Here is a 27,790-nt window from a genome sequence, read left to right as displayed (position 1 = left end):
CCCCTTACACTCAGGTCTCTCTGAGGCATACTGTTGGCCAACTGCTTCCCTCTACAATTCAAGTATATACCTCCTGAAACAGCTTCACTGAGAGAAGGACGGTTTCCTAATGGGACTCTTGATAGGATAACACGTTCCTATGAAGGTTGGCAGAATCCTGACTCCCCAAAGATGTCCATGTGCCAGTTCCTGGAATTTGTGCCTGTGTTATCCTATGTGGCAAACAAAATTTTGCAGATTATGCTAAAGAATGAGAGCAACTATGTCCTAGTCCTGGCTCTCTAATTCCCGAAAAGACCTCGGACCACTTACTTACCTTCTCTGGGACCCAAGTTTCTCATCTGATGACAGGACCTTCAAGCTAGAGAAGTGCTGACTCCATGATCCCAAACCTGCAATTCCCATCCGACACAGCCATTTGCCATGTCAGTGATCATTTCCACTACAACGTACAGAAGCAGCTCAGTCAACAAGCTCTGATCAAGTCTCACCAAGAGCCAAGCCCCTGTGTGTTAGGTGCCCTGTGAGATACAAGAGGTAAGGCGTGAGCGTTGACCTTTTGAGACATCTCCAGGGAGCTAGCAAACCTCAAGAAAATAGTGAATCCCAAACGACCTCACAGAATCATATTAGGTGGCACAGACTACAGGGGTTGAGAGATTGACCCTCGGCGCTTAGTGTCAACAGAGGATTCTTTGAAGGGTGCCATTTACCTGAGAAGTTAAAGAAAAGTAGAAATTTACTAGGCACCAGTGGTAGAAAGGAAGCTGGGAGCATAAGGCGGTGTGAAAGCACAATGTCATGAAACAGGGCGCTGGAGCACAGGAAGAGCCCCGCACCCAGTGCGCCTGTGCCTTCAGGTGTCTGCACAGTGGGTGAGAAACAAAAGTGAACTCCTAATCCCACCACTAACGCTGTTTCACAGCACTTCCTGACTTCGGGGGAGCAACTCAACTCTTTCAGTTTGGTCAAACCTTCAAATCACCGTTGACTGCTCTTGTTCATGACTCATGTCCAGTCCATCACCAAATTCTATTGGCTTTATCTTTAGAATAGATCCCAAATCGAGGGCCTTCTCTCCACTTCACTGCTGCCACCTTGGTCCCTGGCCACCATCATCTCTCAGCTGGACTGTGGGGAACACCTCTAACCTGCTGTTCAGTGTCCACCCATGACTCCCTGCATGCTCCTCTCAGCACAGTGGTAGAGTGATCTTGTTCAGGTGAAAGGCAGATCACATCACTCCACCAGTGGCCTTCCATGGCACCCAAAGTGAAAGTTAGTCTTTATAATGACCTTCAAGATCCTACAGGACACGACACATCCCCCACGCCCCAGACCTCACATCCTACCATTCTCTCCCTGCTCACTCCTTCCCTTCTTTCCATCCCTACTAGCTTCCTAGTTGCTCCAGCTACACTCCAATCTCAGAGCCATTGCCCTGGCCACACCCTCTTGCTTGGAAAATTCTTTCCTAAGACAGCTCCTACCCTTGCTATCTTCTCAGCGAACACTGCCCTGAAAACCCTATTTATAATTGCAACCTGCTCCCACTTCTCCTATACTTTCAATCCCCCAAACCCTATTTATAATTGCAACCTGCTCCCACTTCTCCTATACTTTCAATCCCCCTTAACATGCTCTGCTTTTTCCTATCTTACTCTATAATTAAATGATTATTTTCTTACATTTATTGTTTATGGCCTTTCTCTCCCCGCACCCACCCCCAACTACTAGAATCTCAGCTCCACGAGGGCAGGGAATTAAGTCTAACTATTGCATTGCCTTAGTAACACGCCTGGCTCATAGAAGGACTCGACGCATGTTTGTTGATTGAATGAATGAATAAATCATGGGATTTTCTGATGGGCTGCTCTGAAGACAAAATGTGCCAGACAGTCACCATCAAAATGGTATTTCCCTCTGCTCTGTTTTTGTGCTCTGCCCAGGAAGAGTCCTATAATGGCTCCCTGCTGGATGTCAGCCCATCCATTACCACGTAAAGGAGGTGAGAAAGCAGGGTGGTTACACCAAGAGCCTTGCTTTCTGGCTCTGTCACTTACTAGGTGTTTAAGTCATCCTACCTGGACCTCAAGTTCCTCACCTGCAAATGGGAAGCAATGATACAAACCTCCCAGGCAAGAAGAGTAAGCGAGATGACGTAAAGCAGCATGTGAGCAGGACAGCTGCTATTCTGTAAGTCCTCTAGAGGACGTACAGCAGAGACACGGTCTTCCCCTGCAATCATCTCAAAGCCAGATGAACGCCCCTGGTTCTAAGGAATTGGGAACTGGGGCAAGTGTGCCAGTCACACCTTGTGACCTTTGTCCATCACACCCTTCTTCAATTGTCTCCAGATCCAGCTAATTTTCCCCATTTTCATTTCCTCTTCCATGCGGGGCAGACATCTCTCTGTAACAATCTTTGCCAGTGGAACAGGAAAAAACAGTTCCCGTCTCATGAAAAAAATAGTAAAAGCTGGTTCAAGGCCAGCCTTGTAAGAAATGCCCTGCTGTGGGTTGCTCCCTTCCTCTCCTACCCATCCCCCACCCCTGGGAATTAAGGTTCCCGCCTTTTAAGGGGATGGGGTGGTCAGAAGGAAGGGTGGGTGAGATGACAGCAAGGGTGGGAGTCAGGACTCTGAGAAGGCCAGGGAGCGAGGGCAGGTGGAGAAGGTGAGGGCCGGAAGAGCACGGTCCTGCATTCCGCCCAGTTAGATGCAGATGCGAGCTGGAGCAGTTGCCAGCCAGGTACCTGGCAAGGTCGGTGGCCGCGCTGATTGGCCGGGGTGCGTGGGGCGACATCAGGCAGTGGGGCGGGAGCCGGGCACGGGAGGGGCAGGGCGGGGCCAGTCTCTGGGCCCAGGGCTTGTCTTGCCCCTGCCAGGGTTCCATTCCCCAAGGGCAGGGCAGGGCTGGTCGCTGAGCCCAGAGTGTGTCCTGCCCCTGCCCGGTTCTGTTCCCCAGGTGTGACCAAGCAAGTATGTAAGCCACCCCCCAAAACTGCTGCTGCCAAGTGGGTAACTAAGTCGGCCTGGACAGGAGAAAGAACGTGAATTTAGAAAGAGTGATAAAGGTTTCTTGACAGAGAGGGCCACCTCCAAAGGGACACTACCCCCACACCGTTAAAAAAAAAAAAGGCGATTTACTGACCACTGTGTTGAGTACTTTTCATGCACCTGCTCCTTTGATCTCACAACAACCCTAAGAAGTAGGGGCTATTTTTAATTCCCATTTTGTAGATGGGGAAACTGAGGATCAGAGAGGTCAGAACTGCATGCCCACTGCAGTCAGTAAGTGGCAAAGTCAAACTTAAAATCCAGAGTCCTTTACCTCCAAAGCGACTGAACCAATATCTTGTCCTTTTTTATTTTTAGAAGAACTGTAGATTTCTATCAATAAAGCATCTTCTCTTTTTAAATGAAATATAATTGACAGGACATTATGTTCCTTTCAGGTGCACAACAGAATGATTCGCATATCTATGTACTGTGAAATGGCCACCGCATAATTCTAGCTGACATCCATCACCACACAGAGTTCCAACTGTTTTTTCTTAGGGTGAGAACTTTGAAGATCTACTCTCTTAAGCATCATCTTATTTATCCCAGATTTGCTTTGGAGCTTGAAACCAATTTCCTGAGTTGTAGGTGGTGACAAGGAGCCCCACACCCCTCAAAGTGCACCTACTGAAAACATCCCTTCCAGACTATTCTGGGAGCAGAGAAAGTGAGCTCTTTATGTGACCTTTCAGCCAGCTCACCCTTCTTTATGCCTTAAGCGGCTTCCTTTGGCAGCTTGGGAGACCCTCCTGCAGTCCTCTGCCCACTTGTCACCCTCTTCCATCCCTGGTCCCCCCCCTCCCCGGACTCCAGCCCTGCCAGGCCTGTCCAGCCTCACCAAGTCCTTCTGGGAGGGATGTGACCCTGCCCTTGACTGCCAGGCTCAGGGGTCAAACAATCTGGCCTCAGGACCTCTTCACACTCTTAAAAATTACTGAAATCCCCTAACATTTTTTGTTTCTGTGATTTATAGTATTAATATTTACTGTATTTGAAGTCAAAAATAAGAAAAAATTTTAAATTATTTTAAAACATTAATAAACCTATGACATGTTAACAGAAACATTTTTGTGAAAAGTAACTATATTTCCTCAAACAAAATGTAACTAGAATAATGACATTGTTTTACACTTTTGCAAATCTCTTTCACATCCGGCTTAGCGGAAGCCAGTGGGCTGCTCCTCCCTGTGGCTATATTCAGTCTGTCGTGGTATTACTGTACCTCTGGAAACCTGAACCGTCCACCCCTGAGGGGGGCATGAAAAGGTAAATGGCATCTTAGTGTATTAAGACAATAGCTTGGACTTTATGAAACCTCTGAAAGGGTCTCAGGGACCTCCCAGAAATCTCTAGACCACAGTAAAAACAGCTGCCCACATTCCTTGCTTTGAAGATGGAGGAGAGGCCATGAACCAAGGGATGTGGGCAGCCTCTCAAAGATGAAAAAGGCAAGGAAACAGATTCTCCCCTAGAGATTAAAGAAAGAAACACCGTTTGGCTGACACCTTGATTTTATCCAGTGAGATCAGTGTTGGACCTCTGACCTCCAGAACTGTAAGATAATAATTTTTTGCTAGTTCTAGCCATTAAGTTTGTGGTCTTTTCTTTTTCAACATTTTTTTTAATTAAGTAATAGTCATACAATGTTGTGTCAAATTCCAGTGTAGAGTACAATTTTTCAGTTATATGTGAACATACATATATTCATTGTCACACATTTTTTTTCACTGTGAACTACCACAAGATCTTGTATATATTTCCCTGTGCTATATAGTATAATCTTGTTTATCTATTCTATGTTTTGAAATCCCAGTCTGTCCCTTCTGACTCCCTGCCCCCTTGGCAACCACAAGTTTGCATTCTGTCTATGAATCTGTTTCTGTTTTGTATTTATGGTTTGGGTTTTTTTTTTTTTAAGATTCCACATATAAGTGATCTCATATGGTATTTTTCTTTCTCTTTCTGGCTTACTTCACTTAGAATGACATTCTCCAGGAACATCCATGTTGCTGCAAATGGCGTTATGTTGTTGGTTTTTATGGCTGAATAGTATTCCATTATATAAATATACCACTTCTTCTTTATCCAGTCATCTGTTGATGGACATTTAGGCTGTTTCCATGTTTTGGCTATTGTAAATAGTGCTGCTATGAACATTTGGGTGCAAGTATCATTTTGAAGTAGGGTTCCTTCTGGATATATGCCCAGGGGCAGAATTTCTGGGTCATATGGTAAGTCTATTCCTAGTCTTTTAAGGAATCTTCACACTGTTTTCCATCGTGGCTGCACCAAACTGCATTCCCACCAGCAGTGTAGGAGGGTTCCCCTTTCTCCACAGCCTCTCCAGCATTTGTCATTTGTGGACTTTTGAATGATGGCCATTCTGACTGGCGTGAGGTGATCCCTCATCATAGTTTTGATTTGCATTTCTCTGATAATTAGTGATATTGAGCATTTTTTTCATGTGCCTTTTGATCATTTGTATGTCTTCCTTGGAGAATTGCTTGTTTAGGTCTTCTGCCCAATTTTGGATGGGGTTATTTGTTTTTTTCTTATGATGTCTTATCAGCTGCTTATATATTCTGGAGATCAAGCCTTTGCTGGTTTCATTTGCAAAAATTTTCTCCCATTCTGTAGATTGTCATTTTGTTTTACTTATGGATTCCTTTGCTGTGCAGAAGCTTGTAAATTTCATTAGGTCCCATTTGTTTATTCTTGCTTTTATTTCTATGCTTGGGCAGACTGTTCTAGGAGAACATTTTTGAGATGTATGTCAGATAATGTTTTGTCTATATTTTCTTCTAGGAGGTTTATTGTATCTTGTCTTATGTTTAAGTCTTTGATCCATTCTGAGTTTATTTTTTGTATGGTGTAAGGGAGTGTTCTAGTTTCACTGATTTACATGCTGCTGTCCAGTTTTCCCAACACCATTTGCTGAAGAGACTGTCTTTATTCCATTGTATATTCTTGCCTCCTTTGTTGAAGATTAGTTGACCAAAAGTTTGTGGGTTCATTTCTGGGCTCTCTATTCTGTTCCATTGGTCTATATGTCTGTTTTGGTACCAATACCATGCTGCCTTGATTACTGTAGCTCTGTAGTATTGTCTGAAGTCTGGAAGAAGTTTGTGGTCATTTGTTATAGCAGCAAAAGGAAGTTAACCCACTGCCCTAAACTCCATTATGCCAGCCTCTGTCCACCAGGGGAGGAGTTTGTGGACCCATGGCATTAGTGCCCACCCTCCTTCTGGACCTCCCATGGGTGCCCAAGATCGAGTTCATTGCCCAAATGTCCCAAGCCCACTCTCCACTTGCATGGCCTGTTTCTTTGGTCCAGCCTCACAAGGGGGCACCCCAGTCCCAAAGGGCACCCAGCGGTGGCTATTAGTGGGGTTGGACAGAACTGGGATGTGCAGGTGGGGTGGTTCACACATGTACGTGAGGCTGCTCCTGCCGTGGGATGGAGCTCTGGGTGACAGGAGAAGGGGACAGGCTGAGGGCTGGGGGCTGAGGGCCTGGGGGGTGGGGGCTAGGGACTGCACCAAGCAAGCCCTGGGGGGTGAAGGGGGAGAAGGAAATACTGCCCTGTTTCATGGTTCTTCTCTCCAGCTTGGAGCTCTGAGGAGTCTAAGAATTCTGCATTTCACCCTAGCTTTCTGAATCATTAGAAAAGTAACTTTGTTAAGGAAAGAATAGACCTTTTTAAAACAGTTTGTTAGTTTAATCTATAACTTCTAAATATTTATACATATGGGATGTCAGACCCTGTCTGTACTTTTGCCTGAAACCTGGAAATGTCAGGGGGTGGGGAGCAGACCAGGTGTGTAATTCAGATTATTTTCCATGCATCCACACATGTGTATAAATATTGTTTTCTGTAACCTTTGATCTTACCGTAAATATTGTATGATAACCTGCCACAGTCTACTGTCGCCAGACACCAGTTCTGAGATATTTAGGTGGTTTCCAATCAATTCCCCGTAGGACTTTCAAGTTGTTGTAACTAATCTCTGTTGTTAGCTATTTGGATTGTTCGGTCTTTTTGGTTTTGCAGTCCAAACAAATCAGTCACAATAAGCTAAAACTGAATTAGGAATAAATAACAAAGCATTGGAATCTCTTTTCTTTAAACCTGAGAAATTCTAAATTATGCTAAAATGATTAAAGACAAATTTCATAACGTTCAAAATGACCCAGTGCATCCAAACAACCAGTATGCGCTGAAAACGCAGGATGTGATGCCCTACGGTTTTGACATGTCTTTGTTTTAGCCGGGTGGTTTTGTCCGCTGGCTGGGTTTCCAACTGAAGTGTTTTTAGCCAAACGCTGGAGCCAGCACACCAGCACCTGCTCCAATATTATCTTCTCTTTCCTCTGCCAGAATTTGGGGTACTTCCAGTTGACAGAGAGGTCCAGGGGGGCCCACAGAGGAAGGAAGTTAAATTAAAGAGCCCCTCAAATGGAAGAGCTGAGGCTCTTGTCTACGGTCCTTAAGCAAAGTTGTACCAAGGTCTGTGTGTCCCCAGAAGGTGCTCTATATCTGGGAAGAGGAAAATGTACATTGACATTTTCCAAGCTCTTGCTCAAAAAAAAAGAAAAAAAAACAGAAAATGCTGGCTTGCTTTCTTCCAAGGTTTTAGTAGAGAATGTCATAAAAATTCCCCCTTAATGTCTTGCATGAAATAAGAGAGTAGTGAGTTCATTTTCACTGGCAGGTGGAAGTTGTCTGCCTGGGGGAAGTAATAACACGGCAGCCCCCTCCTCCCTTGCCGGCACTCCATGAAATCGTCACTTGGTTGGTCCCACGGAGATTGGTCGTGAGCCATCAGCAAAACGGGGTTCCTGAGGGCTCAGGGCTCTGCATGCCTCCCCATCCTTCCTTCCTTTTTCTCTCTGCTCCTCTCAAGGGGCAGAGGGGACAGCTGTAAAGACAAGCTGAGTTAGCCCATCACATTGACAAGGCTTCTTGGGAACTGCTCCATTCTAGAACTCTCCTTTGAATCCGTGACCACACCAGGTGCTGAGCTCAGGCCTGGAGCAATGCAGGTGAATGAAACATTGTCCCCAACCCAGACTCCCAGGATTCTAAGATTAGGACGCTCCTGGGGGAGCCAATAGGCAGGTCAGTAAAGTTTAATGAGCACCTGCTATGATTAAGGCACTGGGTGTACAGAGGTTAAGCCGGCCTGCCTCTGCCCTTAAGGAACACAGAGCTAAGTAAATGCACGCAGGAAGCTGTCCTGGCAGGAGGGCCCTGGGGGACCCGAAGGGCGGGCACGACTGCTCAGCTCGCCCGGAACCGTCAGGACTCAGCAGAGGAAATTACAAAGAGTTTGAAACTCGGTTTCAAAAATGAGCCAACACACATCAGAGTAGGTTGTCTCATCCACGCTTGGTGGAGTATAAACCGGGGTGCTGGTGGAGACTTGGCACAACCCAGTGTGCAGGCTGCAGGGATCCACCTGGTGGGAATTTAGCCTACGAATTTACTGGGAAAAGTTTGCCCAGACCCACGTGTGCTGGCCTCCCCCGCAGCTTTGTTTGTGATGGTGGAAGCTTAGGAGACCAGCTGCTTATCCGCAGGGGCTGGCTCAAGAAGGTACCTCTCTATGCTGGAGACACTGTAGCCCGTGAAGAGTGAGGCGGGTTCGAACATGTTACTCCAGAAAGAGACCCAAGATATGTCACTGAGAGGAAGAGGCAAGATGCAACACTGTAGAAGTCATAGTCACTTTTCTCTGGGTGATTTTCATGGCAGAGGGGTAGTCAATACATATACATTAAGCAGGTGAGAGTCCCAAGAAACTGTTTGCAGTGGTGTCCTATGGGGAAAGTCATGAGAGAAGCAGGGAGGAAATGCTTTGGTTTTCTAACCACGTGTGGTGGGCTGAAGTGTGTCCCCCTAAATTTCACATATTGAAGTCCTAACCCCTTGTACTTCAAAATGTGACTCTATTTAGAGTTTTTAAAGAGGTGATTAAGTTAAAATGAGGTCCTATGGGTGGGTCTTAGTCCAACATGACTGTCTTCTTTATAAGAAGAGACACAGACACTCGGAAGACAGAGGCACACAGCAGACACGGAGAAGCTGGCTGAGTACAAGCCGGCGACAGAGGCCTCAGAAGAAACCAATCCTGCCAACACCTTGATCTTGGACTTCTAGCCTCCCAAACTGTGGGCAAATAAATTTTTGTTGTTTGAGTCCCCCAGTGGGTGGTACTTTGTTATGGCAACCCTAGCAAACACGTATACCATGTGAATGTTTTACTTTTGATATTTGTACCTATATCTCAACAGAAAGTCAAGGAAGGTTTTTTGTTTGTTTTGTTTTTGTAAACATTCTGTATAAAAAAAATTCCTACTTGGTGTTCTGTTAAAAAACGAATTGGGCATGGCCGGGTGGAGGGGAGGGAGGGAGGGCAGAGGGAGAAGGGTAAGCAAAACACAGAAGGTCAAGGTCCCAGGGTGTTCTTGTGTGATAAGAGCTTGCAGGGGGTGGTGTTTGGGGGAGGGTGTGTCTCAGTGAGATCTGAGCTGGTGGAAATTGTTCAGGGGTAGGATCTGTGGGCCTTTGAGTTCCAGTGGGGAATTTGATCTTGACTCTGAAGGTGTGGGAATCTGTTGGGAAGTTTCATGCAGGGAGGGCCATGGGCTGACTATTGTGTGGGAAAACAACCAAACGGGACAAGAGTAGTGGCAAAGACGAGATAGGAATCTGTTGCTGAAGTTCTGGGCGGGTTACTGAGAGCCTGAACTTACACAGGGCGATGGGCAGGGACTCTGGACCCAGACTGCCTGGGTTTGTCTCCTGGCTCTGCCACCTAGTAGCTGTGTGATCTTAGCCAGTTGTTTGACTTTATGCCCCGATTTCCTGGCTGTAGGACAGGCCTAATGAGAATGCCTACCTCATACACAGGTTATCAGAAGGGTTAACTGGGTTAACATCTGTTAAAGACTCATGGCAGTGTCTGCACGTGGTGAGCACTGTCCTGTGTCTGGGGTTGCTGTGTTTGCTGTTCACTTTACCCAGGGCTGGGCACCTGACACATGACAGAGGCTTAATGCATCCCTGTGGGGTGATGGAGAAGGTATACAGTCCTGGGTGCCGGCTCATATTAGAGAAGGGAAGTGGCTATCCCCAGGCCACATGATTAGGGAGGTGATGGGCTGGCCTATGAACCCTGGTCTGTCTAGCTTCAAAACCTGCACTCCTGTGTGACCTAGCTATGACCTAGCCTGGGGCCTGGTACTTAGTAGGACCTCAGTGAGTGGTTTTGAAGTGAGTTGACTGAAATAAACATGCTCAGAGGTTAAATGACTTGCCCAGGGTCACACCACTTGTCTTCCCAACTCCACACCCAAATCTCAGGACACTAGAAAGCAGGGCGGTCTAACTAGTTCTGTGGACGCTTGTCAAATTTGCTGCACTGAAATATTGAACTGAGTTCAAGATCAATCAGCAGAAAGACCTCCTCCTTGAAGGCGGGAGCGTGGAGGCAAAGACCTGCACGGCTCTGGGTCGTTCAGCTTCAAAACTGCAACCGGGGCTGGCACTAGACTTTTACTGAGACAAGCTAGTTAGGTGGCACTGCTTAAAAACTGATGTTCACCATATTTGGGGATATAAAAATAAACCAAAAAAAAAGTAGAATAAAACATTCTCAGAGCTGGAGAACGTCTCCTGCAGGGAAAGGTCTAGGGAGGCAGTTCTCCCCAAAGGACCATCAGTGTGGTTTCCCATCAGGAAGTGCGCCATGGACTCTGCGGAGCTTGACGGTCACTCTCTACATTGTGAGGCATTTCTTTTCCTTCCAGCATCATCACTGACGGACCTGACTTTAGGTAAACCTCAGTAACACACCAGCCACTGTAAGGCACTAACCCGATAATGTTAGTTGCTCAAGACGGACATGAGGTTGAGAAAGGGGGCTTCGGCAGCCTGACAGGTCTCGTTTCAGATCTCAGCTCCATTATTTTCTGGCCGTCAGTCTCTGGGCACTTAACTCCTTTGAACCTTGTTGGCCCCCTCGGTGAATGAGGACAGGGAAGAGTCCAGCAAAGACATTCGATTCTTAATTGTACTGGTAAAAATTAGTACCATTTCAATTTTCAAAAAACGAGAAAAAAATAAAACAAATGTCTCTGACCATCAAAATAGATGTTGTCTGGACACTAAAGATTCTGTGTTCTGTTGACAGATGAGTACGTGCTCTGGGCCTTCACTGACAGCTCACATATTCTTATTTTGGTTGCCTAGTTTATGGCCTGCTGTGCCCTCTTTGAGTTAACTTCACTTAAGAAAGCAGAGATGTATGTAATCTATTTTCAAATATGCTTATTCAAAAGGATTGAAATTTTATAGGCTGGCTCTTGTGAGATAATAGAATACACACACACACACACACACACACACACACACACATTGATCTTTGCCCCTGGTTCCTGGCACAAATCTCCTAAACCCCTGAAATTTTCTGGGCGATAGGAATGTCTTTGTTTCTAATGATGTGACTCTGGGTTTGCTCCTGAGGGGGCGCTGAGTGAGTCACCAACAAGACCAGGCCATAATTAAAAGCTTGGAATTTTCAGGCCCACCCCCATTCTGCAGAGAAGGGAGAGGGGCTGGAAATGGAGTTACTTGTCAATCATGCTTACATGATAAGCTCTCCCTAAAAATCCCACAAGTATGGGGTTAGTGGTCACATCCACACGGGGAGTGTAATGCATTCCAACTCTATGGGGACAGAAACTCCCGCCCTGGGGACCCTTCCAGACCCCGCCCTATGTATCTCTTCATCTGGCTGTTCATCTGTAGCCTTTATCATTTCCTTTAATAAATTCATAAACATAAGTAAATATTTCTCTGAGTTCTGTGAGTCTCTCCAGCAAATTGAACACAAGGAGGGGGTCTGGGAACCTCCGATTTGCAGCCAAGTTGGACTGAAGCTGTGGGTAACCTGGGGACCTACCACCTGTGATTGGCATCTACGGTGGGGGGCAGGCTCGTGCCTCCCAGGTAGGCGGTGTCCAGATTGAGTTAGACTGTAAGACACCCAGCTGGTGTCACAGAACTGCTTGGCCTGGGGAAAACCCACACATCTGGCATCAGAAGCGGTGTGAGCGTGGTAGGGATGTGAGAAGAAAGCGCAGACACAGGAGAAGAGTGGGGCTTTCCTACACACATCGTTATGCTTCTTGACCCGTGTCACCTTAATTTAAGAAGGAAGGGATTTTATGGGAAGAATATGCGTATGCTTGGATTCTGACAAACTTCACCGCAAAACAAAGATGCATGGAAACGCTTCCTAATTCGATTTTAGGACCTGTCAGATTGTCAGTGACTCGCCTCTCTGCCCTAGGCCATGCTTTGATTCTGCTGATCCAGTTAGACAGAAGTTTCAGGACACCCAGAGACTGACACTAGTCACTGACCTTTTGTTCCCATCCGAGACAAAACTAAGCAACATTTAAATATCGCCAAAACCACTTGCAGCCCTCTGCCCAAGGCAGGCATTTGAAAATGTAGGTTTCATTATTATTCAGGTACGGTGAGGCCCACAGACCAGGAGACGCTGCCATTGAAAGAGCAGCTATTACTCACAGCTCCCAAGAGGAGGGGGACACGTCCCCCTGTGCAGGACCGCATGGGGAAGCAGCAGGCCTGGTCAGGGGGCAGAGGCAGTGGGAGGAGAACATGGCAGGAGCCTGCACTGGGGTTTCCGTGAGAAGCGGCGGACGAGGCAGACTTAGAACTGGCTAGTGTGTCTAATTTCAGCAGGCTCCGCAGTGGCGCAGCTGTCCTGAGGTGCCTGGTACCTGGCTCCGGGGTGACCAGGGCAGGGGAACACTGGCCTGGAGTGTGGGAGTCCTGTGTGAGCCCAAGGAGGGAGGGGTTTGGGCTGTGGGCTTCGGATTGGATCCTCATTTGAAAAGAGTACGTGCAGGTGGGTCCTTTACTGGGACGAGTCCCTGGAGCAGGGGTCTCTTCCCAAGGAAGCAAGGCCCCAAGACATCAAAGCATCAGGCAATATAGAAATTTTTAAAACACGATTAATACCGTGAGCAGTGGCCTTGGCTCTAGGATGGACTCAGGGCAGTTACTCTGCAGTGGACAGCCAAGCTCTGCGGCCTCGAGCGGCTGACCACCTTGAAGGTGCGAGGTGCCCTGAGCCCTGCTGTCCCCCTTGGGCCCAGCTTCCCTCCGTCATCCGTGGTAGAGCAGCAGGGCGGGTGTTTACTTCTGCCGCTAACCAGAACATCGCCCTCGGGCAGCACCATCTCCCAGCGAGAGGTCCTGGGGTGAGGACTTCTGCCGCCCACGCGGTTTCTCCTTCCTCATAACCAGCCTGGGTTTTGTTTGTTTGATTGTTTTCCAGGAAGAGGCCACACAGAGGTCCGTGCACTGACTCCGAGTTTCATTAATTCTACTTGCTTTCTAAGAGGAGGAAGGGCTTTGTTACAAGCCTTTCCCTAGGGTCTGGGGAAACTTAAGAAAGCCTGACAGAGGTGAGGACAGGCGCCCTGTCCAAGGCATTTGCTATATGGGCCTCTCCTTCCCCAGGACGTGCTGGGGCCGAGGCAGAATCCAGACAGCAGTCGTGCGTGGGGCGCCAGCGGTGGGAAACGATCCCAGTATCATTTGGCGAATGGACACTCGTCACGAGGATAGCGTGTCACTCTCTGAGCATTGTTTTGTTTATTCCTGTATTTAAAAACATGAACAATATTTTATAGTTGCTTCGACACTGGTAGAAAGAACATTTCTAGATACTCATCATTTGATCTTTATTTGGAATGTTAATTCTACCTAAACAGTAATGGTACTGTAAGCTAAGTTTCTCCAGAGCATCTGCTGGGGGAGAAGGATCGGTAGGGGACCCAGAAGGGGCCACTTCCCCAAGTGCCAGGAGCCCTAGCGCTGGGAGGAGTGAGAAGCAGAGAGAGCGCCAAGCCCCCATGGCCAGCACACTCAGTGGAGACACCCAGGGACCCGGTAAATGTGTCTCTGCGCTAAACGACAGGGCAGAGGGAAGAGGGAAGGTGTCAGACACAGACTGAGACGGGTCCCTTCACAGAGTGAATGGCCTGCTTTGTCTTCTCAAAGTTCTCTGAGAAAAGGTTAAGTAATAGATGAGCTGAAGCCACTCTGTGCTGAGAAGAGCGTCAGGGAAGGCGAGGGACTGAGACAGAGACAGCTGATAGTCGTGTTCATCACCTGCTTCCCCTTCTGAAGAGGGTGTGCTCTCAGGAGGGTTGGCCATACGCCCAGGACCGTGACGTGTGCCAGACTGCAGGCTGGCAGAGGCTGAGAGAGAGAGCACTAAACCGCTTTGCAAAGAGAAAAGGAAGTTTGGGGAATACGGGGGTGGGGGAGAGGGGGTGCCAGTGGCCTGGGACAAGGAAGTGAGGCCGGCTGTGGTCAGAGCGCGGGTTGGGGAAGAAGGGCGCCACTGAATGGGGCTTGGTGACCATTCGCTTTGCTGTGCCGTGTCCGATGGAGCGTTCTCCAGCTCTCCACGCCATCATCAGCAACATGTGGACCCTCTTTAAAGGGAGGTTGCAGGTTTACTTTTCCGGGAATACAACCAAGTGTTAAGTCTTACTCTGAGGTGGGCACAGGGTGAGAACAGAGGCAGCCAAGTGACATGCTCATTTCTACTTCTTCGGCCAAGGCAAGGCCAATGGCCACATCCAAGGTCAAGGTTCACTAGTTCTGTTTGTTTCCCAAGAGGAAGAGTGTTCATGTCTGTCTCCCCCACCAGGACTGGAAGTGCCTCCACCGTCGGGTCATTCTCACCCATCTCTGCACGTCCAGTGCCCTGCAGTGCTTGGCACAGAGTTGATACTCAGTGTTTCGTGCATCAGAGTGTCTCGGTAGTATTCTCTTGTCTTTTCGTCGCCACCATCCCAAGTCCAGGTTGCACCTGGACTGTTCCAGCAGCTTTTCCACGGCTGCTGTCTTTGACGTCTCCCACGGCAAGTGCCCCCTGCGCTCTACCAGCATCAGCGTTGGTTTCCAGCACCGCGTTGATGCTTGCCTTCATTTACTTATGGAACTTTAGCACCTCTGTCCTTCCCTGTTCAGAAATCTCAAGACCCCATTACCTAGAATCATGTCTACATTTGCCATCATGAGGTTCACAGTCACCCAGGGAATTTAAAGACAGTGAGACTTCAGGTATGGAAAAATCTCTTGTGAAACATTCAGAGTGATACAGTTATTAGCTATGTGTAAGAGTCATTAGTCTATGCGGTTTTCTCTCACCTGGATACACCATAAGATGGCATTTTCCAGCCCCCTTAAATGGGTGTGGCCACTGGATTTGCATTGACCACAGAAGTGGAGAAAGTGGAGATGAGTGTGTCTTTTTGTGGAAGCTTCACCATACGTCTGTCATCTGCCTAATGTGCCTCCATTCTGCCCCACTTCCTGCCTAAAGAAACTCTCTCCAAATTCTAGCTCTGGTATCACCTCTTCTGCGAAGCTCAACCTGAGATCTCCAGAAGTTTCTGCCTCCCCTCTCTGGTTTTCCATGCTGCCTCTACCCTTGTATTGGAGTCTTCATCTCAGGAAGCTGTACTTACTCAAGCCCCTCTCCCCAGGCTGGAAACGAGCTCACGGTCAGAGGTCCTGCATATGGTGAGTGGTAACGGGCAGCCCCGACTTGAATCAATGGAGGATGCCCCTCCAGCCTAAGGACCTGGCCACCCTGCCGACCTCCTGGGTTCCAGTCCTGCCTCCCTTCTTACCTTCTGTGAGACCCTGACAGGTATCAATCAGTAACTTTATGCTTCAGGTGTCCCACTGGAAATCAGTTCAGTCAGCATCAAATACCTCAGACCAAAGCATGGAAGTATGCAGACGGAGATTCCAGGTGGGTCCCCTTATGGATGACTCAGGATGGTAACAGGATATTTTTTCCACTTATGTGAGGGCCTGTTTATGAGTTCATTCAAACTAGATATAGAGAAACCAAACAATGGTTGGACGTATTTCTGAAAAACACACAGAGCTTTATTATCTTTGTTAATTGTGCAGAAAGTGCATTGAACTGAAATCATCACTCTGACTCATTCAGCTCAAAGACTGGTCCTTAGCGCTCATATAAACATAGCTTTGGGGGTCATGGAAACATACAGAGGTCAACAGCCTCTGGAAATCACATCTCAGGAAATGAATATAAAACAAATACCAAAACACAAAAGCAAAAATTACAAAATCTGTTTAAATAAACCGTTGCACTCTCATAGCACAAATGTTCATCTTACAGGTAACCAGGAGATCTTTACAGCACATGGAAAAGTTTTGACATGGCGCCTCCTAGTGGGCTCTGTTCAATTTTGACTTCATTAACATGAACTGCCCTGTATCATGGAGATGAAGAAATTGCAGAAAAAGCTCCAGGACTCCCCACAGTAGTCTAAGGCTGTCTTCCTCTGGTTTACCAAGTCTGGGTCCTCCACACACTTGGAGTAATTGGTGGCCATGGTCTGAGTCTTTGCTGGGCTGGAAAGGGTGGTCTTTTCGACCTCACTCTGCTCTTTGGTAGAAGGCTTCATTAACTTCTGGCTGGATTTCTGGTTTCTAATCAGAGTGGAGTTCACCAGCTTGAGATTGGATTCTGGAAACTTCTTTCTGCACACCCTGGTCTTCAGGACGCTCTTGGAGTCCCCACAGATGATCTTTTGAGAGCGTAGGTTCCGGCCAATTTGTTTCCAATAGACGTTCTTTTGGTTTGACTCAAGGCATGAGGTTGGATTGCCAGTGAAGAAACAGGAAAACTTATTGTCCTGCCGAGTGCACTCGACCTTCAGGGCAATGCCCTCCTCCTGCTCAGTCACCACCCATCTGCAGTTGGCGTGGTCTTGGGTAACAAACTTGCCTTTGGTCAGGTGCTGGGATGGCTGGCTTCTCGGCTCCATCTGGGGCTTACCCGGAGCATGCAATTTATCTGTGCTGGCTTTGCTACCATGTCGTTTCTTTCTTTCTTTTTCGGCCTCCACCGAGAGCACCAGGGCAGCCAGAAGGAGGAGGGAGAGAAGGGTGAGGCTCTGGACCCTCATGGCTTCAGCTTGGTGGGAACCTGTGTGACAAAAGGCAGTGAGTCAGTGTCAGGCAGCCGTTCTGCAGTGCTGGGCTGCAGGATGACCCTCCCTCCACCCGGACCCATGCCTGCCTGCAGCGGAGCGAGATCAAAGATCCTTCTCTTTCCTGGAATTAGTAAACAAGCAGCCTGTCTGATTATACTTCTGCTTGACTTGAATCTTGAATGTCAGCAAGTTCTTACTCTTCATTCATTCATCACCACTCTGAACCTCCTTAACTCTCACTCCCTTAATCACTCACTGTATTACTCCACGTTTACTCACTCACTCCTGCGCTCATCACTCACTAAGCACTCATGGAGCTGCTTCTACTAGCTGTGCACTAGACTGGATGTTGAATTCCTCAAGGTAAATAAGAAAGTCTCATGTCTTGAAAACTTAGAGGCAACTCTTCGGGAACTCTGAACAACATGGACCAGGAGTCTATCCCAGCTGTGTCCCCAGCTTGATCTTGGGCAAGTCTCTCTCCCATTCCAGGTCTCAGCTTCTTTATCTGGAAATCAAGATGGTGGGTGAGATCATCGTCAACCCTCTTCCAGCTCCAGCGTGCTGAATTTCTCTCTCACCGTTCGATGTGGACTCAGATGACCACACAATGATGAAGGACATGGTAAGTGACATGAAAGGTGATGTTTGACCCAAGGTTAGACATGCATGAGGTTTGGAGACTCTGAGATGGGGGATGGGGCGGGGCTTGTGAGGAGGGGTATTTGGGATTCATTAAGAGCCTAGGGAGGGTCATGCAAGAGGGGAAGTCACCCAACTTGACTGGGCAACGTGAACCAGGGTGGATGGGGTGAATTTCCACCGGAGCCTTTAGACTTGTGGCACTGTGCCTGACACACAGAAAGCCCACGGTCAGTGCTTTTCAAAAGTAATCATTGAATAAATAGGATGACCTTAATTGCTGCACCAAACTGCATAGATTTTATCAGGTGGGCAACAAAAACCACACTTGAAAGAAGAGAATTAGCATTTTAATTTGATACCTACTATGTGCTAAGCACTTGACTGGTATTTAATTCTTGTCTTGTTAATCCACACAAGAGCCCTGCCTGGTAGGTAATAATACCTCACCCCCAGGTAACAGATGTGACAGTTAAGGTTCAGAATGGCAAACAAATTGCTCAGTGTCCCCTGGTGGTCAAGTGACAAAGCTGGGACAGACAGCCAGAACGTCTCTCTCTGGTCCTGTACACCAGCCCTCATTGAAGAACTCTTGCCTTCACCTTACTCTGCCTTTCAGAAAACATTGGCAAGAAATAAAAAAGCAATTATGAACAACTCAAGATTTGGTTTGGCTCAGTTCAGGGTGATAAGCTGATTATTATGATCAGTGCTCCATTTTAAAAGAATACAGAATTTTGTTTAAAAAGAGGCAGGTCTCACAAAGGGGAAAGGGCGGGGAGGGAAAATTAGGGGTTGGGGATTAACAGACACATGTTACTATACATAAAATAGATCAACGACAAACACCTACTGTGTATCACAGGGAACTACATTCAATATCTTGTAATAAACTACAATGGAAAAGAATCTGAAAAAGTATATATATCTGTGTAACTGAATCACTTTGCTGTACACCTGAAACTAACATTGTAAATCAACTACATTTCAATAAAAAAAACTTAAAAACAAAAGAGGCAGGAAGTGGCCCTGATCTCATTGCTACTCTTAGCACATGGCCTCCCTTCAGGATTGATACAGGATAGTCACCAAACGTGGGCTTCCGAAATGAAGGCTGGATGGGAGCCAGGCATGTCAGATGAAGACCCACTCATTCCTCACGGCACTGGGACTCAGCGCCCACATGTCTCTGCTGGGGTCCAGACCCCAGGAACCTGACGTCCTCATGGGAGCTGGGAGGGGGACAGGCAATGAAACTCTCTAGAGAGCTAGGCTCTTACCTGGCTCTGAGTTTGCAGATCCAGTGTGATCCCAGATGTAGGAGTGAGCTTGCAGGCTTACAGCTGTCTCGTCCACAGTATGAGGCAGGGATGGCCTTTTATACAAGAGCCCAAACAGACCAGGTTTTTACAACTCACAAACCTGTGTAGCTTTACTCACACTCCTCCCAGCCACGCCCCTTCAGAGACAGCCATTTCCTTCAGGGAAAGTGGTTGATGTAATCTTGTGGGGGCGGGGTGGGAGGGTGTTACATACATGGCATTAGACCAGGTTCTTCCAAGCCCTTTCCTTTCCCCCCAGCAGCCTGTTTAGGACAGCTCAGCCTTGTAAAGACCCTCCTTGATTGGGTAAGGACCCCAGCAGCAAAATCTTGGAGGGGAAGTTACAAACAATAAGCCCATTTTACCCAAAGTTCTCCCTTCATTCTCATCACAGTCCCCTCCATGGTATGCGTAACCTATAATTCATCCCATTTTACAGATAGAATGTTGGAGCTTGGAGATACTCACAGCTTGTCCAAAGTCACAGGGTTAGGAGGATGAGAAGCCCAGAGTTTGAAGCCCCGATGCTTGGAGTCCACTATCTGATCTTTTCCTATCTGCTGCTCTCAATGAACATTCGATGAATGAAGGACTGAGCTGGGGAAGACATCTCGGTCTCTGAGTTCCTGTTTCCTGTGAAGCACCTGAAGTTACTGTGTGAGCAGAGGCATCCTTGGGCCCTGAGAGGTTAATAAGGAGGAAATTCTTGATCTGGGTTTTTGAGTTAAAAAAATTCACCTTCTGGCCACATGTGGGGAACCTCACTCTGGTCAGCCTTTTCTAGGCAGAGTCTGGTAGCAGAACGACGTAGGTGGATGGAGCCCTGGATACAGCATCTGTTTGGCTGTGATCTTAACTTCTCTGAATTTCCATTTGCTCATCTCCTGATAGCTGACAACCACAGCCCCTCATGTAAGGCTTCATACTAAATTATAGGAGGCTGAGCTATTAACATGAAGTGAAGCAGAACAGATTTGGTTCATAAGTTGTATTCTTTAAAAATAGGTACATTTTGTTTTCACACTGACCATATAAAAAGAACTCACTTCCATAAAGATGTAGATCTTTATAATTTGTTTCTTTACTTTTCATGATGTTTGGGCACAAGAAATTTGTTGTTTTTCTTTTTGACTCAGTTGTAAGGAAAACAACAGCACATGTGTGATGATAAACAGCAACTGAGCCTTGCCTCTGGGACAGGGACAATGAGGCAATAAGGAGTGGTGGGGACTGTGGCAAACGGGGTAGTTCCTGATATCCAAATGTCAACACTCGGTGCCAGTTGACCAAAAACAGTTTGGCATGAAGATCAGTATTTTCTGACCTAATGAATTTTTTTCACATATACAATTTTAAAAATAAAAATGGACATTTCATGAAATTTTAAGAGATCCTCTGACATCTTGATGTGTGTTTGTAGAATTGGGTTGGTAGCTAATTGTAACTTTCAAAAACATTGTCCTGATCCACAATAAAGATACAAAAAGTTGTGACTGTGGATGGATTCCATTCAAGTTCCACCTGTTTGAGAATTCCAAGATCACAGAGCTATGGGTAGTGACTGGTTCTCTCAGTGATTCAAAGGTTTTCTTCATGAATTGCATGGAAGGAGGCTATTTCCCCAGACTCCAAGCCCCATGTAAAGTTGGCTCACCCTAAGATCCAAGCCCCCTGTTCACTTTGTTGAACCACACAAACAGGCACTCACAATGTGGTATTTTGGGGGATTACTTGGACACAGGCAAGACAAAGCTGCTTTGTTTCACAAGGAAATACAGATCGAGGTGGTCTCCTGCAAAATGAGAAATTCATCTTGATCCTAAAGTGGCAGCCAGATTCTTTCTGGAGAAAGACTATAGGTCAGAATACAAAGCAAAATTAGAAAAACAAAAACACGTGGACTCTGGGATCTTTTCTGAGATATGTCTCCAAGCTCTGGCAGGGAGCAGGGAGCTTTCTTCACTGGCTTCCCGTAGACCCTCAGCTTTTCCTGTGACCCTGTGCCAACTTCTGCCTTGATCTTTCTTTTCCAAACAGGGGGAACAATATTAGACCAGGCTGTGTAGTCTTTTTCCTCTTGACTGAGCTTGTAATTTCAAACTCATTTCTAGACACACACACACACACACACACACACACACTAAGCCACTCATCCAGCATTTCCTGAATACCTGGTGAACTCTTCCCCTTCCTGCCTTTGCTACTGCTGTTCCCTTTACTTGGAATGCCCTTCCAGTTCTACTTTGCCAGACACACAATGACTCATCCTTCAAGATCCATCTCAAATGCCATCTCCTCTCTGTTGGTGTCCTTGGTCCCCTGAAGCTTCCCCATTGCCCGTTTCTCATGGACGTCCATGGAGAGAAATAGACCACCACTCCCAGTGTGCTAGCGTCGTGCTGAGGCTCTATCCACACACTAACTCACAGCTCAACGTGCTGAGAAAGCATACACCTGCACTGCCGTGCCCTGGGGAGCTGGACAGGGTTTGGAACCTCAGCAAGGTTTGCTCTCAGCAGGTTCCATGACCCCCTCATACTCCCAGAACTGAGGGCTTCCCTGACTCCTGGAGAACAGACTCTGTAAAGGCTCATCAACTCTTTTTTTGCCAGATTTTGTGGTCCAGATGTGAAGATGAGGCTAAGCACGTGCCTGGCATGTAATTAGGAAAGACTGAATGGAGGCCACTTCTAATACTTTCATGAAAAATGATGTACCCCTACTTTGATAAATTGTAAACTCTCTCTTTAATATATACATTTTAAAATATTAGACTAGTATTAACTTTACAAAATATTGGCAAAGATAGTTGCCCTACATCCAATCCAGGTTCCTCTGTTAACCTTTTGCAAAATAATGCTACATTAATAAAACCATTGAACCAATATTGATGTATTACTGCTAAAGTCCATATTTTGTTCAGCCCTCCTTACTTTTTACCTAGTGTTCTTTTTTTAAATCATCAAGAGACTTTATTTAATTGAAGTTTAGTTTATTCATAATGCTGTGTTAATTTCTGGTATACAGCATTGTGATTCAGTTGCATGTATATATACTCTTTAATATTCTTATTCATTGGAGGCTATTACTGGATATTATTTTTAAGAGTGGTTTTTGGTTCCCAGCAACATTGAGTGGAAAGTACAGAAAATTCCCATATCAACCCTGTCCTTCACAAACACTGTCAAGATTTTCCACCAGGGTGGTACAATCACAATAGCTGATGAACGTTTCTTGACACATTGTAATTACCCCAAGTCCATAGGTTTCATAATAGTTCCCTCTTGGGGCTGTATAATCCACGGGTTCTGACAAACATAATAACATGTTTCCACCATTATAGTGTCACCCAGAGGAGTTTCACTGCCCTAAAAATCCTCTGCGTCACACCTGCTCACCCCGCCTCCCCCAACCACTGGAGATTCCCAGTCTTTTTACTGCCTCCGTAGTTTTGCCTTTCACAAGTGTCATATACTTGGAATCATACAGAACTTACTCTTTTCTGAATGGCTTCTTTCACTCAGTGATATGATTTTAAGTTTCCTTTGTTTCTTTTTGTGGTCTGATAGCTCACTTCTTTTTAGCACTGAATAGCATTTCAGTGGATGGACCACAGTTTATTTATCCATTCACCTCCTGAAGGACATCTCAGCTGCTCCATCATTTTTGCAACTATGAGAAAACTTCTATAAACATTTGCGTGCAGGCTTTGCTATGGACATATGTGTTCAATTCCTAATGATCTTTTCTGCTCAGGATTCTATCCAAGATTCCAAGTGACATTTAATAGACAAGACTCCTTAGGGTCCCCTTGGTTATGATGGTTTCTCAAATGTTCCTTGTTTTTCATGACCTTGACAGTTTTCAGGAGTACTGGTCAGGTGTTTTGAGAATGTGTTCCATCTGGAATTTCTCTGCTTTTTTCTCCTGATTAGATTGGGGATGTGTCATTCTCTTCACCAAAGATTGAAATGATGGATGGCAGGTTTCCTTTGGGGGTTCCATAGAACATCTGGACACAACTAGTGATCACCCACAGCTAAGGCTGGTGGTTGAACACGCGTCCTAGGCAGTCTGGTCACTGATAGTTTCGAAGTTCAAAATCTGACCTTGCTCTCATGCATGTTGTACTGCCGTGTGGTTCCCTGACCTAGAGGGCTGGTCCCTGTTTGTAAGTCACCAGTGGCTATCCAGTGGGTGAGGTTTTGCTCTCAGCTGAGTCTTAACTGTGCATTTTGCCAGGCCAAATTTGCTCAAAAATTAGCCCCTCCTTCAAAAGTGACCTCACATACAGACAAAATGCTTATCACTGCATCAAAGCAGTATTAATTTTTCAGTCAAATTATGTACATTAAAAACATATTCATTGTCAGAAAATGAGGAAGTTGGCCAAATAAACATAAGCTAAAATCTAGTCTGGCAGAAAGCATCCATCTTAGACCTACAGAACAGTATTTGCATTCCAAATTTAAAATGCTCATTAGCCATGAGGTTTCAGAATTCCTGTCCAGCAGATCAAATTGCTAATGCTTTACTTTAGAAAAATAAGAGACAGTGAAGAGTTGATGGTACAGCACTTTGTATGAATGCAAATGGAAAGTATATTAATGTTTATTTCTCTTAAAGGAAGGCCCTATGTCACATCTCTTAACATTGAAACTATTTTGTTCGAAGCCATGTGCAATTCTTGGTTTTGATTCTGAATCCATCTAAAGAGTAATTCATAGTTTTTCTACTAAAGTTAAACCAGATGAAATTGTTGTTTCTGGTAGGTAGACATGGTAGAATATCAGCAAGTTTTGAATAGCTTGAACTAATAATAATATTTAGAGGGTTTTTTCCCTGGGTATCTCAAAGCTTTATACATATATATTTTTTAATTTTAGTGTTTTATAACAAACTCTTTATACAAGATAAGTTAATTGATTTTTTCTGGGTTTTCATATCGTTTTTAAAAAGAAATTACTTTAAAACATCTTCAACATCCTCTTAAACATCCTGAACACATGTACTGTCATGCAGGTGCGTCACAGATGGGGACACATTCCTACGCACAGCTGCCACCTCTGTATCTTGGGGCAGAAGGTCTTAGAGAGTTTCCCTTTGGAACTATTAGTCTCTAACCTGTGTCTCTAACCCTCAGTATCTTTGCTACAAAGAGTGTCTGTTGCTGTCCTGGGAATCTGGAAAGAGGAGAAGACAAGTTGCCCTTTGCGTTAATGCTGTGTCACCATGCGCATGGGCATTTGATTGGCTGCTTTTGTCACATGAAGAGGTGAAGACATTTAGATGAAAGGCATCAGAAAACAGCTCTGAAAAGGCCTGTGGTGACTCCTGGGGCAAATGGTATCCATGCTCCAAGAGCTGCGGGCGGTTTCGGGGAAGAGAGGGATGCTGGGGGAAGAGAGGGATGCTGGGGGAAGAGAGGGATGCTGGGGGAACCGACACTGTTGGTTCCAGCAAGAACAGGGCTGGCCTCTGCCAGACCTCATTCATCCTGCCACTCAGGCTGTCATTCTCTCATTCTTCCAGTTACCCAAAGAGCACTCATGAAGCACCTCAGGTCCCAGACTTTCTCTGTCATTGAATGAAATGCTGTCAAGAATGACCTGGTACCCGTCCTCAAAGAGACAGCAGTAGGGGGTGAGAAAGGGCTACCGGTCATGACAATACAGGGGTCACTGAAATGTTGGAGGGAAGGCAGGAACACTCAGGGTGGGGACATCTGACCTAGCCAGAGGCAGAGAGAATTTCTCAATAGCCTTCTACTGGTTAGGTGACAACACAATAGCTGGAGAGAAACAACAGTATCTATTTGATCATTACTCAGTACCCACTCTGTGCCGAGTGTGGTGTTACTCACTGTGCGGGATGCAAGGTGAGAGAGCTTTGGCCCCTGCCTTCCAGACCGCCAGCCGGGTCTACAGCTCACTCTCCAGTGACGGCTGTCGTGGTGATATCTCATTACATCTTAGCTTCAAGTCCCTGAGGCTTTTCATCTGCTTAGAGAAAAGGTCCAAATTTCTGAATCTGACCTAAGTCCTTCCCTTCTCAATTCTAGCCAACTTCAAGGTCAATACCCTGCACATCCTACACACATGTCCCTGGGCTCCAGCTGTATCCTCCCATCCACTCTTTTCCCTACACATTGGACTGTTTCAGGACACGTTGCCTCTGTCAAACTGATATTTTTGCCTACAAGTCCATTTCACCCTTCTCTACCTGGGAGATTCTCTCTCTACCTGACTCCCTGTGCCTCCGGCAGAATTCATTGCTCCTTCATCTGGGTTCTCATACGTTTTCACTGACTTCACCATGATTACAGCTGAGGGGTCACCTTGTTCTGTTTCATTCATGTACTTGTCACCATCTGCATCCCAGGTAGTGACATCTCTAGCCCAGAGCTCAAGCACAAAGCTTAGAAAGCACTTGGCCTAAACAACAAGTTTCTCCTGCACAGAGAACTACATTCAATATTGTAGTAACCTACAATGGAAAAGACTATGAAAACGAATATACACATGTGTATGTATGACTGAAACATTATGTTGTACACCAGAAATTGACACATTGTAGACTGACTATACTTCAATTTTAAAAAAATAAGTAAGCACTTAGCAAATGTTTATTGGATTGAATTGGATTTTGTATTTATCAAGATTATTCTGATTGTAATCATAATAAAAAAAAAACTAAAAACAATAGAAACAGAATTGGGAATTTGCAGGAAGTTTCTTATAACTCATGGAAGGCAAGAAGGATCAGGTAGGACCCCTGTCTCAAAATGTACCTTTGGAATTTTCATTTATGGAAGTTACTAAGTGACTCTGTGGAGTGTATAAAGCTACTGACAGAAGAGTTCAAAACTTACACTTTCCAAGGAAGAGCATCTGGCTTGTTTGTTTGGGAGGCAGAATTAAGAGAGGGGGAAGGAAAGCCAGGACCAGCGCCCTTATTGGGGCTTCCAAGGGCAAGGTGAAGCAGGGCATAGTAAACAGCTTTGGACTGGTCAGTTTGAATAGCTCTAGAGGGACGTGGGGCCCAGGGGTATCCCTAGCTATCTGGCCCGTGGCCCTGGATGGATTGGGGGCAAGGAGTTATTGGTTTGATGTGTGACAGCTGAATAAAGGAGGTGCTTACCTTGCAAATGAGAGGTATGCTCCCAAATAAGCTGCTGCTCTCATTCAGAATGAACGACCTCTGGAGGGGCAGTCTCTCCTCAAGTTTAGAAGATCCTGTAATATAGCAAAGCATCATATAATGCAGACTATAAAAAAAATAATGAATTCAATCCATCCTCTGATGTTTTGACACCAGACTAAGGAAATTTTGGTGTGATGATCATGGAGATTTTGGGGGAGTGAACCATAAGTTGCCCTCAATAGCTAAGAAAATGTTTTGTTTTGAAAGCAGAATGGAGAGACACAAGTAGAGGTACATGGGATTCTTGCAGGCCAGCCCATAAGTAAGTTTTCTATTTATAAGGTGTAATCAAGAAACGAGATCTGGAATTTGCAGAGGTTTCCAACCATACCTTGGTGGAAATCATTAAAAGCAACAGTTTGCCAATAGTGTCTTTGTGTACATATTTTGGTTCAAGGTGGCAGTTATGCTGTTGGAGGATATAAACTCACAAGTTAGTAAAGTATATGTAAAGATTGGTGGCATTGTGTGTAACTAAGGGGAGGGACAGTTACGGTGGTCTCGTGGGAAATGCAAGAGTGGAGATTGTGGTGGGAAGCTGAGGTGGGGGTAGTAGGTAAAGGCACAGAGAAGTGGGTGGTCCTCTACCCAGGGGCTCGAGGATGTTGACTGATATGAGGCAAGTGAGGTGTATCCTGGGGAGAATGGCTCAGACAGTGGTAACCCTTCCCAGATTTCCCTTTAGGCAGGGAGTGTAGGTGTGTAGGTCTTGGCAGAGAGCAAGGAATGTCTACTCCAGTATCATGAGCTAGGCAGTGAGCTCAGAAACACAACAGAATTTCTGACATTAAAAAAAAGAAGCAAAAATGTCCTACATCCAAGGTGAGGTCTTCAGCTGCCCCTACTTAAGGGGCAATGTCATTTGGGGCAATGTCATCTTCAGCAGTGAGGGCGTCACTAGTGGCGTCACCTAGGCCAGGGTGATGTCATCTGGGATGTGTGACTAGAGCATCCTTTCCAAGTGGACATCCCCTCCAACTGATGTGGCCCTAAGCACGTGCCACGTTTGGATGAGACAATGGCTTGTTTGGAGGGTTTGGGCCTCTGTATTACACACCAGTGACGCTCCTAGACCAGAAGCAGTAAAAGCAACAGCTCACAGGGTGTGGTACTGCGGCACTGAGCTGGTTTTTGCTTTGGAGGAAAGTCTAGGTTCACATCCGTCCTGTGTTGTACAGGCATCTGCTGGTCCTGGGATAACGTCTGGTTAATGGATTTCAGAATCTGTGCCCTCGATCTGGCTGCCGGATGTCATCAGATGGGCTCAAGATAGAAAGTTGATAAAACTGGATTAGGGCCTCGGGCAAAATAGAAACTCATCCTGGAGGTTTCTTTGTTGGACTGGAATATGTAAACAAGTTCTTAGAGGAGACAGTCACATGTCTCAGTTGCTCCAGGTTTCCAGGAACAATCCAGGACACGAGAGTTCTACTGAACGCCTCTTCCAAGCACTACATATTCTGAGAAGTGAAAC

At 46.1% G+C, this 27,790-nt stretch overlaps 1 protein-coding gene across 1 annotated transcript; it reads right to left on the bottom strand.

Moving 5' to 3' along the window:
• Positions 1-16,151: 16,151 nt before the first annotated feature.
• FGFBP1 (fibroblast growth factor binding protein 1) lies at positions 16,152-19,205 on the bottom strand. The gene is made up of 2 exons (XM_006208098.3): positions 19,072-19,205; positions 16,152-17,142 (listed from the first exon to the last, which is right to left on the bottom strand). The coding sequence occupies exon 2, from the start codon at positions 17,120-17,122 to the stop codon at positions 16,409-16,411; it is 714 nt and encodes a 237-aa protein (XP_006208160.1). The 5' UTR covers positions 17,123-17,142; positions 19,072-19,205; the 3' UTR covers positions 16,152-16,408.
• Between the last annotated feature and the right edge of the window lie 8,585 nt (positions 19,206-27,790).

The sequence above is a fragment of the Vicugna pacos genome, chromosome 2 (genome assembly GCF_048564905.1).
Source record: "Vicugna pacos chromosome 2, VicPac4, whole genome shotgun sequence".
NCBI classification, from domain to species: Eukaryota; Metazoa; Chordata; class Mammalia; order Artiodactyla; family Camelidae; genus Vicugna; species Vicugna pacos.
This window is presented reverse-complemented; position numbering and strand designations above follow the sequence as displayed.